The 19,869-nt window shown below is 40.6% G+C and overlaps 1 protein-coding gene and 1 long non-coding RNA gene across 4 annotated transcripts; one reads left to right on the top strand and one right to left on the bottom strand.

The window, feature by feature from the left end:
- The first annotated feature begins 4,390 nt into the window (after window positions 1–4,390).
- LOC115140466 (uncharacterized) lies at window positions 4,391–6,536 on the top strand. The gene is made up of 3 exons (XR_010465544.1): window positions 4,391–4,582; window positions 4,767–4,889; window positions 5,351–6,536. It is a non-coding gene; the product is annotated as an uncharacterized LOC115140466 (long non-coding RNA).
- Window positions 6,537–13,807: 7,271 nt separating this feature from the next.
- On the bottom strand, window positions 13,808–18,311 carry mrps10 (mitochondrial ribosomal protein S10). 3 transcript variants are annotated; one of them, XM_029676432.2, is made up of 7 exons: window positions 18,206–18,311; window positions 17,911–17,972; window positions 16,113–16,176; window positions 15,679–15,818; window positions 15,348–15,456; window positions 15,013–15,102; window positions 13,808–14,315 (listed from the first exon to the last, which is right to left on the bottom strand). In XM_029676432.2, exons 1-7 carry the CDS (start codon window positions 18,275–18,277, stop codon window positions 14,235–14,237), a joined length of 618 nt encoding a protein of 205 aa, XP_029532292.1. In that variant the 5' UTR covers window positions 18,278–18,311; the 3' UTR covers window positions 13,808–14,234. The 3 variants fall into 3 exon arrangements, with proteins under 3 accessions (XP_029532292.1, XP_029532293.1, XP_029532294.1); XM_029676433.2 differs by having other exon boundaries at window positions 17,911–17,963; window positions 18,206–18,310; XM_029676434.2 differs by lacking the exons at window positions 16,113–16,176; window positions 17,911–17,972 and having other exon boundaries at window positions 18,206–18,298.
- Between the last annotated feature and the right edge of the window lie 1,558 nt (window positions 18,312–19,869).

Raw genomic sequence — 19,869 nt, 5'->3', positions numbered from 1 at the left:
TTAATGTTATTTTCTTTTAACTCTGTGATGTCCATCATCTTCAAATACTATGGAGAGGTTTCAAACATATATTTGAGGTTAGTATTACGCCAATATTGTCCTATATATTTGCAATGTTTTCGTCAAATGACACAGGCAAAGCATAGGTCTGCATGACATACACTGACGATACAAAACATTAAGAACACCTGCTCTTTCCATGACGTAAACGGAACAGGTGAATCCAGCTGAAAGTTATGATCCCTTATTGATGTCACTTGATAAATCCACTTCAGTCAGTGGAGATGAATGGGGGGGTACAGGTTAAATAAGGCTTTTCAAGCTTTGAGACAATTGAGACATGGATTGTGTATGTGTGCCATTCAGAGGGTGAATGGGCATGACACAAAATGTAAGTGTCAAGTGTTTTGTGTCAAGAACTGCAACGCTGCTGAGTTTTTCATGCTCAATAGTTCCCCGTGTAGCTGCTCTGAGGACAAAAGGGGGGTGCAATTCAATGTTAGGAAGGTGTTCCTGATGTTTGTTATACTCAGTGTATATCTAATCTTTAGTCTTAGCTTTCTGTACATTTCACCAAACATTGGTTGGAAATATAAATGTTTCCTCTACCAATAACTAGATGCAAATTCCAAAACGGGTATTACAAGGACAGCGGGTTTAGCCAATCAGAAAGCGACTCTATTTCCTGTGGGCGTGACTCTCGCTACAACGTATTCTTGCCAAAAAATCTGAGCCTTAGATGTAATCGGTTCCGCTGATGCCGCCATTTCAAATCGAAATACAGGGACGGTATAGATAATATTTTTGTTACATTTTTTATTTGCAAATCTTTTTATATTTTCTTTTTTATTTAGAGGAAGTATCTATATTTAGTTGTATTTCTGGACCTCAATAGTCTTCTAAGGTAAGCCATTACTTCTGCATATTTTACAGCAACATCATTCTATTTATTAATTCCAGACCTCAGTATTTATCTAATATTTCCATCCAGATTTGAACAACCACTGCACCTATCTGTTTCGTTATAACTGTGATTCAGACAACCTTATCGAAGGAACGATTATAGACATGAGAAAGGTAGCCGACTTTTTAATCAGCTTTTGTTGATAAATGGAGGATATTTCCCTGTTTATATCCTCACCAAAGCACCAAGTGATGTGAGCATTCCACAGATGATGGTACTGTGCTTTTTGAGTTTGTGGAGTCGTGCAGAAGGAACATTGTGCACTATTTAAAATAAATAAATAAAGGCTATACACATTTTTCAGTAGGAAGCAAAAATAAAACATTAACCTTCGATTAATTTTAGATTCTCGTGGTCACAGTCTTGATGGTTGTGGGTGTAGGTAATGGCATTTGTAATCAGCTGCAGCTATGTTTAGTATATTTCCATGACGTTTGTCAGGACATAGCCTCCTATTGCATGTAAACAATGACAACCAGTTATGTAGGCTATTGTTGGAAATAACACCATGTTTATTGACCTGTGGCAGTTATTTTGAGGGGTAATGAATTATAATCATTGAACTGCTAGTATTGAATTGAAGGAGTTGCCTTTGACAAATGTTGTTTCCCTAGGTGTCCATAACCTGAAGTTAAATGCTGAATAACTGATGATAACTCAACTGTAATTTTGATGCTGGATATCATTTGTGTTTGCAGGATAGATTAACAGATTAATGAAGAATTTATAAGATATTGGGATATATTTCCACACAAATAAATCAGAAACTCCATGATTATCAGCTGTATATCTCCCACAATTGCCACAGTATATCACACGCCTCTGGACAGAAAGACCCCACATCTTGCCTCCTTGAGGTATATTCTAAAATGTCGCTCCACAATGCAGTAGCGAGATTCCTCACTGTATGTTGGTGCAGGCTGTTCTGGAGCTCCAGGCATGTGGATTGTCCATCAGCTGTGTTGTGTGTGTGTGTGTATTTTTATTTATTTACCTTTATTTAACTAGGCAAGTCAGTTAGGAACAAATTCTTATTTTCAATGACGGCCTAGGAACAGTGGGTTAACTGCCTGATCAGGGGCAGAACGACAGATTGGTACCTTGTCAGCTCGGGGATTTGAACTTGCAACCTTCTGGTTTCTAGTCCAACGCTCTAACCACTAGGCTACCCTGCCACCCCAAAATGTATTCCCCTGTCTTCTGCCCCATAGCCTACCCCATCCCCCACTCATGCCTTTCCCCCACTCAAGCCTTGCAAGGGTGCAAGTGCTACATTTTACAATAGGCCCAGGCCTTGGCACTATAAATAATCTCTCACGACCGCAAGCTTTGGCCCCAGCTTCACTCCATGCAGCCACCGTGCCTAACTCCTAAAGCTCTCATTGGCTTAGGATTCACTCTCTCTGTGTTCGTTTGTGCATGCTCAGTCAGTCAATGCACAACTCTGCCCAGCCATAAACTGGCACTCTCTCTACGAATGTCCAGGTTTAGGTTTCAACCATAGACTGAAAGGGATCACGACTGAAGTAGGGAACTTTCAAGCTCTTTACTCCCCCAAAGTCCATAAACACAAGCCTTAGTATGGATATCTAGATATCTAATAACCTTTAATCAAAGGCTTATTATTGGGGGTTTCTCTGCTATACTGAACATGGATCCTGGTAACTCATCATGTCAGAAGTTACCCAGAATGCTCTTGTGCTGTACTGTGTACTGTTGCTAATCAGTCCACCTCTCCCCATCTTCAGATCTAAGAGAGAAGCTGACATTTGTCCACATCATGCTTGATTACCTTGTAGCTGTAGGCAACACTTAATTGATCTTTTCACTTATTTATTTAGTTTTAGTACTGAAAAAAATCAGTTTGTCCTTTTTTCTTCCTCCAGTGTCATCGTGATTTCTTCATTCACTGAAATCTGTTAGTTATAACTCTCAAAAGCAGACAGAAATATACAATAATGTTTCACGCATTGTTTTTTGCCTCTTATATTGTTATTTGGCTGATTCAAAGGTTCATTTACATAATTAAACAGGACGTTCTTGTGGTCTGTGTATTGCTTCAAATATTTCATATTCCAACACATGTTCTGTCAAATTAAAAACCCAACAAAAATACAGTTTAGTAACATACAGTAACATTTCCTTTGTAGTAATAATTTTTTAAGCTGATGAAGAGGTATGTATTTAGCAAGCATGTATTTTCTATTTCCATCCTTTAGAAATTCTATTCCTCCCAACAACAGTGTTGAAATCACCGCTTCAGTTACAATAGTTGAATAATGTGTGAGACTCCTGTAGGGTCTCTATTGTGTAGAAGCGTGTGTGGCCTATCGACATGTGACCTAATTTGAACATGTTAAAAGGCTGTCACTCTGAACAGATGGTAGATTACATGACAGCTTAAAGGTGATGACGTCCTAAAAGTGTTGTTGTACGATCGATTTACACACAATATCAAGGTTGTATAATGTATAACATACCCAGAATGTATGGGGCATCTGTGTATTACATCCCATGTGAGGAGGGGTCATAGGCTCAGCTCAAGGCTAAGCTTCCAGCTCAGGTTGAAATGTTGAACTTTACGCAAACCTAGATATACTGTACAGCTATCCATGTCGTGACTATGCTCGTAAGTTAACATCAGCTGTTCTAACTGTTATAACAACTGTCATGTCACTGTTATGACAGTCTTAAAGCTCTTTGAAGCAGCGTTTAAGACAGTGTAACTAAATTTCCTTCGGACATATGATGTCTTTCTTTCCTTGTGTTATCAGATGGATGCAGATACAGAGCAGGTGACGGACAACACAGAAACTTCCCAAAATGCATCTGAGGAGCCCATATCAGAAAACAAATCCAGGTCGGTCATGTGACTAGATCTTCTCAGGCTGCTATTGATCAGTCATCATTACCATGTAGAATGTAACACTACAGTATGTCCCTTTCTTCATCTCGACAGGGGTCGTGGTGGGTTCAAAGGGCGTGGCCAGGGGTTCCGGATTGGTCGAGGAGGCATGCATGGTGGACGGGGCCTGATGATGAAAGGATTTGGCCCACCCGAACGAGGCAGGGGGGATAGAGGACGGGGTGGGGACATGAATGGGTTTGGACCCATGAGGTAAGGAACTGATGCTTCTGTATGCATGGGATGATATCAGTGTTGTGTCAAAGCCAGGGAGCTGAATGAATGACAGGTATTCACATGCTATTTCTGGAATACATTTTCACATTTCTATTGTTTTTCCCCAATGCGTCTGACTCACACCAAATGACTCATTCTCCCATGATGCCTCTATATGCCTGCAGGAGAGGGATGGGGAGGATGCGGCCGTACCCAGACATGAGGGGCAGGAGAGGAGGGAGGGTCGCTCTGATGGGGAGGGCCGGGCCTATGGGGAGGGGCGGTCTGATGGGGAGGGGCGGTCTGATGGGGTGGGGCGGTCCGATGGGAAGGGGCGGTCCGATGGGGAGGGGTGGTCCTATGGGAAGGGGCGGTCCTATAGGGAGAGGCGGACCTATAGGGAGAGGCGGACCTATAGGGAGAGGCGGACCTATGGGCATGGGTCCTCCTCCACCCCCACCCATGCACCTGAGAGGCCCCTACCCACCAATGCACAGGTAAAGCCTACCAGTATAGCCACATAACGAGTCATTCAGTAGATAAGTTGCCATCCACAATGTTATCAAGTGTGTTCATCAGTTCATTATTGATAAACAATCATAAATCAAATCATATAATGTCCTTGGTGTTAGTTGGTGTTTTTAACTTGCTCTTGAAATCACTGAACCCTTCCCACCATAGACACGGCCCCCCTCCACCTCCCTCCATGGGCCACCCTGGTTTTAGAGGGCACCCCCCACACCCCAGAGGAAGAGGCATGTCCCCCGGACCCCCACGCCACTTCCACCCCAGGGGCCCCAGAGGGTAAGATGTTTATTAACATGTACATCAACCACTCACTCCATTCCTCCCTCCCTCCTTCTCTACAGCTCTGTTATAACACATACAACTTGTCTCCTCTTTCTTCCCTATGCCCTCTAATTTCCCAGACTCTTTTTCTCAATTGATGTGAATCACATTTAATCTTCTTCGCGCTTAGCAATGGTACGGTTAATCAAATAGCATCAAATGGTGAATAACAATGGGAAAAAAAGGTTAAGGAAACATGAATAAATCCTCGTAAATCTTAAACACTGCTCAAAGTTTTGGACCCACAGTTTTAAATAGTGCATGAAAGAGATTTGTGATCAACACAGTGAGTAGCTGAAAGGGGGAGACCCTCCAGTGCAGTGGAAGAGATGAGAGGGGGTACACACTGCTATCAGAGTGTACACCCTGGTGGCAGAGCACGAGAATCCAATGTGTGATTTTATCCTTTTACACAGCTACCACAATGGACCAGCTTCTCCTCCTCATCATCCCCCACCTGGCAGAGGCCAGAGGTGGCCAGGGCCCCCTGGTGGCCGACGGTTTTAACGCAGCCTGCCCAAAAATAATACAGTAACAGAGAGCTTTACAGTCTATAGCAGCGAGCCTACTGGGCTGGGGTGGCTAAACTGAGCACCTTAATATGTGTCATAAAAAGAAGACCCCTTTTTAAAAATCCTTATGGAACACCCTCTAGCCAAATATCTGGATATTGATATCGTATACCAGAGGAGAAGATGTGAATCAACAAGTGGACACTTAAATGCCTCAGACCTTAACAGTACAAAAAGGCATTCTCACTTTCATTGTAACTTTTGTTATTAGAAAAAAATGTGCTCTTGGTATTAGGACAAAGTTGTATAGTATTGAGAGAATAAAAATATGATTTAAAAAAAAGAGTCCCAAAGGGATGATAAATGTTGATATTCAAATCCCTTAGATGTCATGTGGTCTTGTGGTGGTCACTCTGTGAACCTTAAGGAATGTCTGACCCTAATAAAAAGAGAAATTACACATTGTGTGTGAGTGAGAAAGAAAGAAAGAAAGAAAGCAATGTGCAACAGCCCTCAAGCACCAGTTACTAGCACTAGTTTCTTACACCTTGGACCTCCCTAACTTTCCCTTTTGGTACATGGATATACTTTTGTATTACAACTTCACCAAGCAGTACACAACTACAGCAAAAGCTGTTTAGACTCACGTACACATTCTTAAGTGAAAAGACAATATTTTTCATGTCAAGTATTCATGATTATTTTACGTGACATTTTTATATGATTCATGTGCAGCTATTTTAAGTTAATGCATATTGCTATTTGGAACAATTCATGTTTGTGTTCAGCAATCTATATTGTGGAATGACTAAAGAACTTAAATTAATATTATATTGAAATAATATAATAAATATATAGTATATATACTAGCAGCATTTACAGTATATTTGAAAGCAAATTACGAAACAAGTAATTGCTTCAGTTTAGTCTAAGATACTTACTATTCAGTGTGTTAAGTTTTGAAGTGTTATCATACGTTATACTTACTGTAACTGACATAACTTTGTGGATTTGTGGATGTACTTTTGGAAAACAGTAACAACTATGACGTAGTCGTGAAGGACAAAAATAAAAGTAAAACTTAACTGAACTGCTCTTTTTATTGTTTTTTTAAAGTCCAAGTCTGAGAGTCAACTTGACACAACATGACTAATTTAATAAAGAGAATGGACAACAATGTTATTATACTATAAAGTTACACAAAGTTATACAGTGGCTACACTGCTGTTGTTATGGTAATGGTACCACTCAGACAATTGCTGAATTATCACTGAAACACAAACAGCACATTATGAATGAATTTTCTTGAATCAGTTTTAATGCAATTGATATTTTTGCTGCACACATACACATATATAATGCAACACTGATGCATACCTTGACATGAATGTAAGGTCACATTGTCATATTTGCTAAGATGAAGTTGGAGGACCAAGAACTTGTATGGGAAAGTCTTAACTGTAAAAGTGAAAATGGGTCAGGAGAGTTTGGAAATGATCACACAGAAATAAAAATATGTTATAGTCACGCTGAGGGCTGAAAGCTACAATAATGCACACCATAAATGACTTGAGAAAGCAGTGCAACTATGCAGTAATGTTATTCCGAAGAGCACTATATGCGGTAGAAATGCCTTTGACACATGGAACACTCTGAATGAGCCAACAGACATTTGACCAACGGACATTCCACTCTAGAAATATACTGTACTGAGATGTTTCCTCCGTATCAATAACAACTTCCAGACAGAATCCCAATGGTAGTCTGTTTTAAAAGGAGGACATTATCCCCCATAGGAGTTGTAATCGGCCAAATTCACAATGTAGAACATGCTTTAGTCTCTACTACCATAGATCCCAGAGGAGGACAAGGGATTGAGTGACACAAGCACAACCCACTGTTCTATATCTTTGATAAACATTTTACGTAAAATATTTCTTCTCTCTTGATTGTCATTAGTTAATCTACCCCAGTCTGTTGCAGTTGCATGTAAAGGTGCAACACAGACCTCATACATACAGTACACTTGAAACTCAAATGAGATCAAGCACAGTTTATTATCAGCATATTGTTATCTAATAAACACTGTTTTACTGGTGCCACCCTTCGAGTCATTAAAGATGATAAACACACAGATATTACAAATAAAGTGAATAATCCAGTTGTTATGGATTTATGCTGACTTTGTAGTTTTTACATGATACAATGCCTAGATACAATGCAGAGGTAATGCAGACAGTTAGAGAGAAAGGTAATGAATATATGCAATCATATGGATAGACATTTATTATTAATGAACAGTACATACTGCTGACAAAACAAACATATGGCATTACTTCTGAAAAGCAGAAAAAGTGCATACTGTTATGCACTTGAGTGAGGACCCAAAAGCGGTTTAGTGTGAAGAGAAAGAACAGGAACAAGACATAATATGACAAGACATGACACATACTCAATGAGTCATGTAGACACAGAGCAGGACCGCGCAGCATCTAATCCAGTACACACACAACAGTGGAGGCTGCTGAGGGGAGGATGGCTCATAATAATGTATGGAATGGAGCGGATGGAATGGCACCATGCACATGGAAACCATGGAAACCATGTGTTTGATGTATTTAATAACATTCCACTAATTCTGCTCCAGCCATTACCACGAGCCTGTCCTCCCCAATTAAGGTGCCACCAACCTCCTGTGACACACACTGCTTCAGAAAAAAACAGTAGGCAGGTGTTGCACCTTTCCCCCTCTGTACATCTCTATCCCCTTCCTATGAACCAGTGTTTCTCTGCTGCCCTCTCTCCCAGTCTTCCTTTGGAATCCCCTCTGCTTTTAACAGTGATGATGACAGACTGACTGTTGTTGTCTCCAGATTGGGGATTCAGCAGACCCCAAGAATCCCCCCTCCCCTCTAAATTTGGACTACTGGTGTCCAAATCCCTCCCCTCCCTCCCTTTGAATCTTGGAGATTCTCTTTTACAGGATGGAAATGGAGAGAAAGTCTGGAAACCGTGGTCAATCTACATTATTTTGAAGCAGGTGAGGCAGAAAGGAAAAGGGAGAACATTGCCTATTGTTTCTGTTGTCTTTAGATTTATTTTGTAATACAGTAATGAATTGCCTTTTTTAGGTACAACGCTATGGTATATCTTACATCCAAACATGAATGTACATAAAGGACACTGAAGCACACAAAGAGCCATAAACTAAGGTATGTTCTTAGTCAATTAGATCATTATGGTAATAATGATTACCATATGTAAATTACAGGGTTTAAGTGGGTTTTGTTAAGTGTTGATTCAGTCAGTCAATGGGGGAGTCGATTAATCGCGGCCGTGTAGGCATGAAAAAGAAGATTTCATGGGATTAGTAACCGGCTGCCTCCCGGGTGTGAGCCAGGTGCCCTGTTCAAAACCCACGGCGCAATCGGCTCGAAACTTCGTGACGTAATTAATCACGTGTAGTAATTAGTAGGATTCTGGGATCAAAAGTGATCGCGTTGGATAAAAAAGATTTATCTGCCATCCCAATTAAAATTCAAACGTTTATTTTATGGAAAATATGTATGTTTCTGGACGATGCACCATGCTGCCTTGTTGACAAAATGACCGAGCAGCACAGATTATTGTTCGATTTGAGAATGGCGCTCCTCCCTCCCCGCTTTCGCTCGATGACGTGCCGGCCATTACCCGGTGCCCTGCGGCTCAGCATAATCGTAATGACCCAATCGTCTATAGATTATTTAAAGGCCCAAAGCAGACGTTTTTATATCAATGTTAAATTATTTCTGAGTAACAATTAAGTACCTTACTGTAATAGATTTCCATTCAAATTGACAAAAATAGCTTTTTAGCAAAAACTATTTCTCAAGCAAGAATTTTGCTAGGATTGTCTGGGAGTGGTCTGAGTGGGGAGGGGAAATTTAAAACTAGCTGTTATTGGAATAGTTTTGGAACTCACTTTGTTATTGGTCAAGTGGCAATATATAACTTTTTGGGCGATTACAAATTCACATAGAAATGTGAGTTATAAATCTATCATTCTACTTGAAAGCAAGTCCAAGAAGCAGTAGAGCTGTTGTTCTATGTGAGCTATTTCTATCCTTCCCGTTCTTAAATTATGTTTTTGTGTCTTTTACTTTTGGTTTTGTACATGAGTTTAAAACAGCTGAAACAATATTTTTGGTTTTGGAAAGTATATTCACAGCGGTTTAGATTATACTATTTTATACTACATTTAACAAAATATAAACGCAACATGTAAAGTGTTGGTCCCATGTTTCATGAGCTGAAATAAAAGATCCCAGAAATGTGCAATACACAAAAAAAATCTTATTTTTCTCAAATGTTATGTACAAATGTGTTTACATCTCTGTTAGTGAGCATTTCTCCTAAGCGAGGATAATCCATCCACCTCATCATTACACAGGTGCACCTTGTGCTGGGGACAATAAAATGCCACGCTAAAATATGCAGTTTTGTCACACAACACAATGCCACAGATGTCTCAAGTTTTGAGGGAGCATGCAATTAGCATGCTGACTGCAGGAATGTCCACCAGAGCTGTTGCTAGAGAATTGAATGTTAATTTCTCTTTCATAAGCCGCCTCCAACATCATTGTAGAGAATTTGGCATTACATCCAAACGGCTTCACCACTGCAGATCACGTGTATGAAGTCATGTGGGTGACCGGTTTGCTGATGTCAACGTTGTGAACCGAGTGCCTCATGCAGTGGGATTATTGTATGGACCTGCATAAGCTACGGACAACGAACACAATTGCATTTTATCGATGGCAATTTGAATGCACAGAGATACTGTGACGAGATCCAGAGGCCTATTGTCATGCCATTAATCTGCTGCCATCACCTCATGTTTCAGCATGGTAATGCACAGCTCCATGTCGCAATGATCTGCACACAATTCCTGGCCTGCATATTCACAAGACATGTTTGAGCATGTTTGGGATGCTCTGGATCTACGTGTACGACAGCGTGTTCCAGATTCCGCCAATATCCAGCAACTTCACACAGCCATTGAAGTGGGAAAACATTCCACAGGCCACAATCAACAGCCTGATCAACTCTATGCAAAGGAAATGTGTCGCACTCCATGAGGCAAATGGTCTGACTAGTTTTCTGACCAACAGATGTATATCTGTATTCCCAGTCATGAAATCCATAGATTAGGGCCTAATTAATTAATTAAAATTAATTGATTTCCTCATATGAACTGTAACTAAGTAAAATATTTGAAATAATTGAATGTTGCGTTTATACTTTTGTTCAGTACAGAGCCATAGGAAAGTATTCAGACCCCTTGACTTGTTCCACATTTTATTACGTTACTGCTGTAGTATAAAATGGATCAAATATTTTTTTCCCCTCCTCAATCTACACACAATTCCCCATAATTCCAAAGTGAAAACAGGTGTATAGAAATGTTTGTAGATTTATTACAAATAAAAACAGAAATACCTGATTTCCACAAGTATTCAGACCCTTTGCTATGAGACTCAAAATTGAGACGGGTGTATCCTGTTTCCATTGGTCATCCTTGAGATATTGCTACAACTTGATAGGAGTCCACCTGTGGTAAATTCAATTGATTGGACATGATTTGGAAAGGCCTGAATGCCAAGCTTCGCTTCTGGAGGAAACCTGGCACCATCCCTACAGTGAAGCATGGTGGTTGCAGCATCATGCTGTGGGGATGTTGTTCAGCGGCAGGGTCTGGGAGACTAGTCAGGATCGAAGGAAAGATGACCGGAGCAAAGTACAGAGAGATCCTTGATGAAAATCTGCTCCAGAGTGCTCAGGATCTCAGACTGAGGCGAAGGGTCACCTTCCAACAGGACAACAACCCTAAAAGCACACAGCCAAGACAATGCAGGAGTGGCTTCAGGACAAGTCTCTGAATGTCCTTGAGTGGCCCAGCCAGAGTCCAGACTTGAACCCGATTGAACATTTCTGTAGAGACTTGAAAATAGTTGTTCAGCAACGCTCCCCATCCAACCTGAAAGCTTGATAGGATCTGCAGAGATTGGGAGAAACTCTCCAAATACAGGTGTGCAAAGTTTAACGTCATATACTCTAAAAAATAAAATGTTCCTGGAGTATCCTTTAAGGGTTCTTCAAATTGAAACTGTGGAGGGAACCTCTAAGTTCTTCGAAGAACCCTTTTTAAATGGTTCTTCAAAATAACCTTTTGAAGTACCCTTTTGGGTACATTTTTGAACTCCCTCTTCCCCTATTATTAATAATAATACACATAATAATAACACAATATTTCAGATGTCGGTGTTTATTGATATTTTAGAGGCAAAGCAGAATTTAAAAATCCAAAGATGAGGTAAACGCCCAGCTGAGCCCCAAGTCCAATGGGTATGTCCTCTGGCGTGTTGATGTTAATGTGTTGATGTTCTCCGTATCCATCCAGATTTTGCAGTGCATGGTGATCGAACAGGTTTCCTGTTATATTCATCAGAGTTGTAGGGAGGGTGAAGTGTGTGAATCCAAAAAATTGCAATTATACAGATTTTTTTTAAATGTGCACATGGCAGTATTCATACCTTGGTTTTAGTGGTAAATGTGAATGTAAAAATAACTTTTCACTTTTAATAATGTTTTTTATACAAGTACCTTGTAAATAATGTAGAGGCCTCTGGGATTTCCATTGAAGAGATAAGGGAGGCTGCTGTGACCAAGTCCTATCTGGTTTTAGAGAAAACTAAATGAACTGTAGATGATACATGTGATCTGCACAACATACCAATACCTTTGTGTGCCTCCTGGTCTGTATACCTGCAGACTCAGACACATACAAAAGTGATCAGTTCAGTCATCTGCACCCAATGCAGCTATAGCCTTTAATATATTCTTACCTCGTTGTTGATTGATATCCATTGAATTGTGTCCATTTTCTGTTTTAGAAAATGGACAGTGTCAAACACTGCCATTTTTCCAAATATGAAAAGATAGATGGTATGATCATAAAATAATATCAATTTAGATCATTCAAGGGAGAAGCCTTACCTTACATTGAGATCTTAAAATTGTTCAGTCAAGTGCCTGCACCTGCTGTCATCTCAAATTCAAATCCAAATGTTTCAGTTGGGCAGTTCGTTGGTGGGTGTTCTTGCAGGAACCTAAGTTGGTTCCTCAATGAACCCCACCTCCTTTGCAGTTCTTGTAGAACATTTTGGGGGCATTTTTCAGAGCCAATAACCCTAAGATTCTTCAAGAAACTTTTAGGATCTTAGAAGAACCCTTGTTGTAGCCCTAATTTTTAGTGTACCCAAGAAGACTCTTGGCTGTAATCGCTGCGGAAGGTGCTTCAACAAAGTACTGAAGTGAGGGTCTGAATACTTCCGTAAATTATTTTTATTATACATTTGCTAATTTCTATAAACCTGTTTTTGCTTTGTCATTATGGGGTAGTGTAAATGGATGAGGGGGAAAAAATAATTTAATCAATTTTAGAGTAAGGCAGTAACATAAAAGGTGGAAAAAGGTCAAGGGGTCTGAATACTTTCAGAATGCACTGTATATGAGTTTTAGCATCCAGGAAATGGCAGATTGATTTCTACATAATGCAACTTTAACCAATTTACTGCATGGTGATATCACCATGGAAAGCCCAATCCTCCGCCGATACAAACCTGCTTATCAATATGGCACTGAAAATATACATTCTTGACATAAGGACAGCAGAAATTACCTTAACATTGCCTGAGTCAACTGCAGCAAAGACTTTAAAGCGATCCAAGCTTCCTCACTCATCTCCACCCAAGGTTGAGATGACTCAGAGGCTTAATATGATTAATGTCTGAGCATGGTCTTCTTACGCATGACTCATCTGGATCCAGGGGGAGGGGCCGGATCAGAGGTTTTTATGTAGAGCAGCCAGAGGAAGTGACCATGTTGATTAAATGAAGGGAATTTTACTAGGACAACTGCTTATATAACATGAAGCACAGGCCTTTCATTTGGTCAGACTAAGAAAAGGATCCGAAATTCATAGGTAGTAGCCATTGTGGTGAGTATGTTAAAAATATATATTCTAATTCAATGCAATCATTTCCAGTTTTGACTTTTGTGTATTGCTGTCCTTCAATAAACATCTCAATTAATTTTCTGTGTTGGCCTTCTATACTGATTACAGAACGACACAAAGCAAACCAAATCAATACTCATCAAGAAAGCCAGTCTGCTATGGTGCATACGTTACATCCAACACAATCCTTTATCTGGCAAATAACTCAAAATATCTTAATTGATGTTGTGAAAACAACAGTTATGAATCTGACTGACTTGCACACGGTACCAGTATTCCAAAGAACACATCGTCAAACAAAGATAGACATGATAACTAATAGTTTAATAACAAAACATAATACATACATCTTGTAGTCTTTTGGAGTACAGAAAGTTGTACATTACAAGAAAAAGAAAGCCAACTAAAATGAGCAGCATAAGCTTAACTCAGAGAGCAGATGACTACTGACCATCTCTCTGGACTGAAATAGTCCGTTTCAGTTCTTGCTTTTGTGGAGGATGCCCTGATGCACAGATACTGAGTCACTGCTCGTTCATGAGGGTTGGCCTGAGCTAGGGGCCGCACAGTTACAATACCTATTTGTTTAGTAGTTGATCAGATCATCTATACAGCGCCTTGCTCTGGCTGACCCTTGTCAACAAACATATTCTCTGGACCGGTCTCAGGGCTGGAGGTTCGGTCTTCTTGATTGGGTGCTGAGAGAAGCAGCTTATGTATGTGACTCTGCTCTTATTGGCTGGGCTTCTCTTCAGTTGGCGGGTCGTTCCACATAGGTTCCAGGAGATGCTCTGGAACCTTCTCCATGGAGGTCTAAAGATACAGATATTACAACCAGGAGTGGAGTCTGTACGTTCAAATTTGTGTGTGTGTATAAGAATGCTAGTTACTTTATTATGTCCAAAACAGATTAAGGCATATGACTGATCTTATTCCTGATTACACAAGACGGCATAACAAAGCAAAAAAACATGTTTTAAAAAAAAATGGCAATTGTAGATTGCTGACATTGTGGTTGACTTAGCTACACCATGGAACCTATTCAGACCCTGCATATTTCAAGACATGGCATATGGGGGTGTATTGAAATACTCAATGGGCTGGACAATTCTTTTCTTCTCACTCATCTTGAAAAACATTTTTTTTTAAACGTGAAAAAAAAAAAAAACAATCAAACCACCATCATTAACACAATGGAAACATCTAAATATTTATTATTGAAATAGCATGGGCGAAGGCCATGTGGCAAACAATAATGGAGGCACTAGGGATGAGGTGTGAGCATGCGTGTCTGGGCAGAAGAGATGTAGATGTTGTTTGTGTGCGTTTGAAAGTTATTCATATTTTTATTTAACTAGGCAAGTCAGTTAAGGACAAATTCTTATTTACAAATGGACGGCCTTCATATGTGTATGTTTGTATTTGGTGTCGGAAAAAAGGGGACACAAATGTAAAATACATTTATAGAAAGGAAACCTATCCAGAACCTGTAACATCTTCTCAATCTTACCTTGGTCACCTCCATGGCCACACCCTCTGGCAGATTCCTCTGTATATATTCCAGGTACACCTGTGCAGTGGATCCAGTCACACGAGAGAGCTAAGGGAGAGAGATGAAAAGAGGATGTAGACATACCACTGACCCCCTGTATCAGTCCATTGAACCTTCCCTATAGCCATCCATCTCATCTTGAAATAAACCCTATGAATCCATTGACTCTTCAGGAGTTCTAACAGAATCAATAGGAGTGGAAACAATCCCCAATGGTGTGTTCTAGTTCTGGAAAAGATGAGGGAAGAGGCATTTGTAGGAACTTAAAGGTGGAAGAAGACTGTTTGCCTCACCTCTATGCAGCGGTAGTGCGTCCTCATTTCGTACTGGACCCTGTGTTTCTTGAAGATGTGGACAGATTTCAGAAGTGTCAGCCGCTCAATGTTCTTTGGAGGCTCAAATCTAGTGCAAAAAGAAAATAGACAGCCTTTTGAGTGAGTATTGTCCCACAGCGAGAAAACATAAACATTGAGCATTATCATCAAAGCAGATTGGCACTGCTATCTAAATGTAAAAGTGGGTTAGAGATGCTCTGTGCTCATTTAGTCAAAGGACAACTCAGAGATGGGAACATAATGAACTGATGTGACAGTTACAGCTTAACACCCCTCTATGTCAACTCACACTTTGCCCAGAGTGACTCCCAGCTCTTTGGCAGCCAGGATGGCGAAGAACTCATAGCTGTCCAGGACTGCTTTGTCATGGCCCTTCACCAGCAGAGACACCTTCTGGTACAGCGTGTCCGGCTCCTCTGTGACAATCACCTGGAAGGAAAAGAGAAATGTGTAATTTACTAGATAAAAGTTCAGCAGAATAATGTTTGTCATCCATGCTCTATATAGGGTACTGTCTTTTTCCTGGCCATGTGATCTGACAATGAAAACTCAGGGTCCTAGTTATAGACTAACAGTGCATCAAGGTGATGTAGACAAGGTGTTGAAGGAGTAAAGCCGAAACCACACGGAGACACCATCAAGGCTTTTGGCACAATAGTGCTGGGGGCATCAAGGCTATTGGCGCTGTGCTGGGAGTGTCAAAAAGAAAACAGGATGACTCACAGATGAGGGAAGAGAGGAAGAGAAGGTTCCAGTGTGGAGGCAGGTTGCAGGCAACTGGAGAGGGCTGTTGTAGGAGAATGGAGAAGGTGAAAATGGAGTTGGATTAGTTAGCTATAGGATTGACAAGAAGTAAACGCTCACTATATGGATTTTACACTTGACTATAGCTAGTAAGCTAGTAGCTGACTAAACGCAACTCCATGGTGAATAAAGTTTCTAATGAACTCCGCAAACAGAGTTGAGTAGAGACCAGGCTTTGCGGAATTCAGTTTCAACTACATTGATTAGCCCAACCAAATCAAATCAAAGTTTATTTGTTAAGTGCGCCGAATACAACAGGTGTCAACCTTACAGTGAAATGCTTACCTACAGGCTCTAACCAACGGCGCAAAAAAATGTATTAGGTGAACAATAGGTAAGTAAAGAAATAAAACAGTAAAAAGACAGTGAAAAATAACAGTAGCGAGGCTACATACAGGCACTGGTTAGTAAATTCTTAGGGCCTTCCTCTGGATTACAGGCAGTTTAGCCTGGATGGCAGGCAGCTTAGCCCCAGTGATGTACTGGGCCGTACGCACTACCCTCTGTAGTGCCTTGCGGTCGGAGGCCGAGCAGTTGCCATACCAGACAATGTTGCAGCTGTAGAACCTTTTGAGGATCTGAGGACTCATGTCAAATATTTAGTTTCCTGAGGGGGAATAGGCTTTGTCGTGCCCTCTCCACTACAGCCCCGTTGATGAGAATGGGGGCGTGCTCGGTCCTCCTTTTCCTGTTGTCTCCTTAGTCTTGGTTACGTTGAGGGATAGGTTGTTATTCTGGCACCACCCGGTCAGGTCTCTGACCTCCTCCCTGTAGGCGGTCTCGTTGTTGTCGGTGATCAGGTTGCAAACTTAATCTTAATTTAATTAAACTTTTGTCGTCTGCAAACTTAATGATGGTGGAGTTGTGCCTGGCCATGCAGTCGTGGGTGAACAGGGAGGACAGGAGGGGAGCCCCTGGGGGGCTCCAATGTTGAGGATCAGTGTTGCTACCTACCCTCACCACCCGGGGGCGGCCTGTCAGGAAGTCCAGGATCCAGTTGCAGAGGGAGGTGTTTAGTCCTAGGATCCTTAGCTTAGTGATGAGCTTTGAGGGTACTATGGTGTTGAACGCTGAGCTGTAGTCAATGAATAGCATTCTCACATAAGTGTTCCTTTTGTCCAGGTGGGAAAGGGCAGTGTTGAGTGCAATAGAGATTGCATCATCTGTGGATCTGTTTGGGCGGTATGCAAATTGGAGTGGGTCTAGGGTTTCTGGGATAATGGTGTCTTCCGGGTTAGAGTCCCGCACCTTGAAAGCGGCAGCTCTACCCTTCAGCTCAGTGTGAATGACGCCTGTAACCAAGGTCAATACTTAAAAAATAGCAATAATAATAATGCAATGCTTACCTAGGTTTGTCCTCTGTAGTTGTGTGCCTTTGTTTGCTGAAATCCCACATTTTTCAATAAACGTTCATTTAACCCGACTGTTTGCTCGTTTCTGTTTCTCAAAGATGGCAAGTCAGTGCAAATGTGCACGTCTCCGATTACTTAGGCCAAGGGCTCCAAATACTCATTCACCAATCAAATTTCTGATGGTGTTTCTATCAAATTTCGCATTCGCGCTGAGTTGCCATCTTCAATAAATAGAAACGAGCAGTCGGTGGTTGCATTTGACGTTTATTGAAAAAGTATGTATTTCAACAAATTATGGTCAATACTTAAATTTAAAAAATGTACAATGGAGTTGAGTTTAGTCCGCTAGTTAGTTAGGTACATACCGACATAATGTAGATCTCCCATGATATCTGCAAGCGTTCAATCCTATTGATCCCTGTAAAAACTAGCCAAATTGTTATTAGCTAAAACTGTGAATTAACAAAACATGATCAAGGTAGCTAGCTATGGTTCAGGTTGTTAGTAAACGCCCTAGAGCAGAGCTGGCTGGCTAACTAAGTTCACACGCAGAGGCAGAATCTGTGCGATTAGCTTCGTATATTAGAGAAATATATGTGGATAACCCATTAATAACGACAACGCAAATATACTTAATCTTAAGTATAGTAAATACTGTACCGATTGTGAGACTCCCACGAATATCCTTCCGAAGGTGCGAATATTTCGACCGACTACCATGGGGGCCGCCATGATTTTTGTGGGGGCGGGACAGTTATCTTCTTCAGTGACAGACTGACCAAGAAAGCGGTGAAATGCTGCCTCCATCGGTATCGGAGTAATAACAGGTTTAATCGTTTATTTTTTAGGTACATTTAGCCATCTAATTTCTTCTAGAACCTACATTTGTGCTATTTTGCAAAGAAAATAGTATCTTACTAAGTCATGCCACATGCTGTAACATATACAGATAACAATTAGCAATGGTCTGCCAATAAAAAGTATTTTTCTCAAATGTTGTTCCATATATTTAAGCAATTCAGAAAATGTAGATTGAAGATCTTCGTGTCTCCAATATTAGCTGTTTTTATCTACAGAAAACGAGGTGTAGTGGACCAAATCATGTATGTCACGTGATACAGTAACCCGGGCCACGTTCAGTTGCCAAACGTTGTAAATGCCATGAATAGACCTGATGCGATCCCTCTACATAGAGATTATGTAACATTGCTAGAGGGCCTCTGTCATAAACTCTCAAAGTCCCAGAATGGATTGAAACTGGCAGCCATATTGGTCAGGGAGAAATCCAAACCAGTCTATTACAGGCTATTACCTCATGCCTTTTGCACACAATGTATATAGACTCCCCTTCTTTTTTTTTCCTACTGTGTTATTGACTTGTTAATTGTTTACTCCATGTGTAACTCTGTGTTGTCTGTTCACACTGCTATGCTTTATCTTGGCCAGGTCGCAGTTGCAAATGAGAACTTGTTCTCAACTAGCCTACCTGGTTAAATAAAGGTGAAATAAAAAAATAAAAAAATAATTACAGGCTATTACATGATACAATATCAGTAATTGTTGCACTTAGAACTTGTCTAAATCCTATCATCAAGTGATTTCAGCCAGTGTATGGTTGTGGATTGACTGCACTTTTTGAATGGAATGTTAACATATTGGCAGTAAATTAAAACAATTAATTTAAAACTGGCTGGCTAGCTAGCTAACCAACATATAGGGCAGAGACTTTCTTCAAATTCATTATTTTACACTATCGTATCACAGCACTGGCAAACCATGTTTGACCAACTTCCTGACCAAAATGGCTGAACTTTATCCCGTCATAAGAAGGTTAATGAACATTCTATTATTTCATAAGAAGGTTAATGAACATTCCATTATTTTCATTCCCAATTCTATGTGCCACTACGTGTCAGAGGCCTATTTGTTCTACATAGCCTATTTCTATCTGAACGTTCCAAAACGTTGCGTCCTACTGAACGCGCCCCAGCACAGGCCCTGCCCTGTACATTCAGCAACAACACAAGACAAGGGAAGGGAAGGGAGACGAGAGGTAAGCGGTTTCTCATTGTCCATTGATATTTATCCAGCGATATTGACGTTAGGTCTCACATGATTTTAGCATACTGACAATGATACCTACTCCCTTGCTGTTTTTGCAATTAGCCACACAAACGTGTCTTTTCAAAACAAAACGACTAGCTAGCTAGTTTTCTATCGGGCTACTGACTAGCTAACGTAAGCTAACTAGCTAGCCAACCAATTTACAGTGAAGATGCCGATGCTAGTGGTTGGTAACGTTAGCTAGCTAGCTAGTTTTGTGA

The sequence above is a fragment of the Oncorhynchus nerka genome, linkage group LG13 (genome assembly GCF_034236695.1).
Source record: "Oncorhynchus nerka isolate Pitt River linkage group LG13, Oner_Uvic_2.0, whole genome shotgun sequence".
Classification (NCBI taxonomy): Eukaryota; Metazoa; Chordata; class Actinopteri; order Salmoniformes; family Salmonidae; genus Oncorhynchus; species Oncorhynchus nerka.
Note: the sequence above shows the minus strand (reverse complement) of the source record. Positions and strands in the feature narration are given on the sequence as shown.

Bases quoted from the DNA above. Each gene is read 5' to 3' on its own strand.
- mrps10 (XM_029676432.2), bottom strand. From the start codon at position 18,277: ATGGCGGCCCCCATGGTAGTCGGTCGAAATATTCGCACCTTCGGAAGG. The intron at 16,177-17,910 runs GTATGTACCTAA...CTCCTACAACAG, and splicing joins GGGAGATCTACATTATGTCG to CCCTCTCCAGTTGCCTGCAA. The intron at 15,103-15,347 runs GTGAGGCAAACA...TCTCTCCCTTAG, and splicing joins CGCACTACCGCTGCATAGAG to CTCTCTCGTGTGACTGGATC.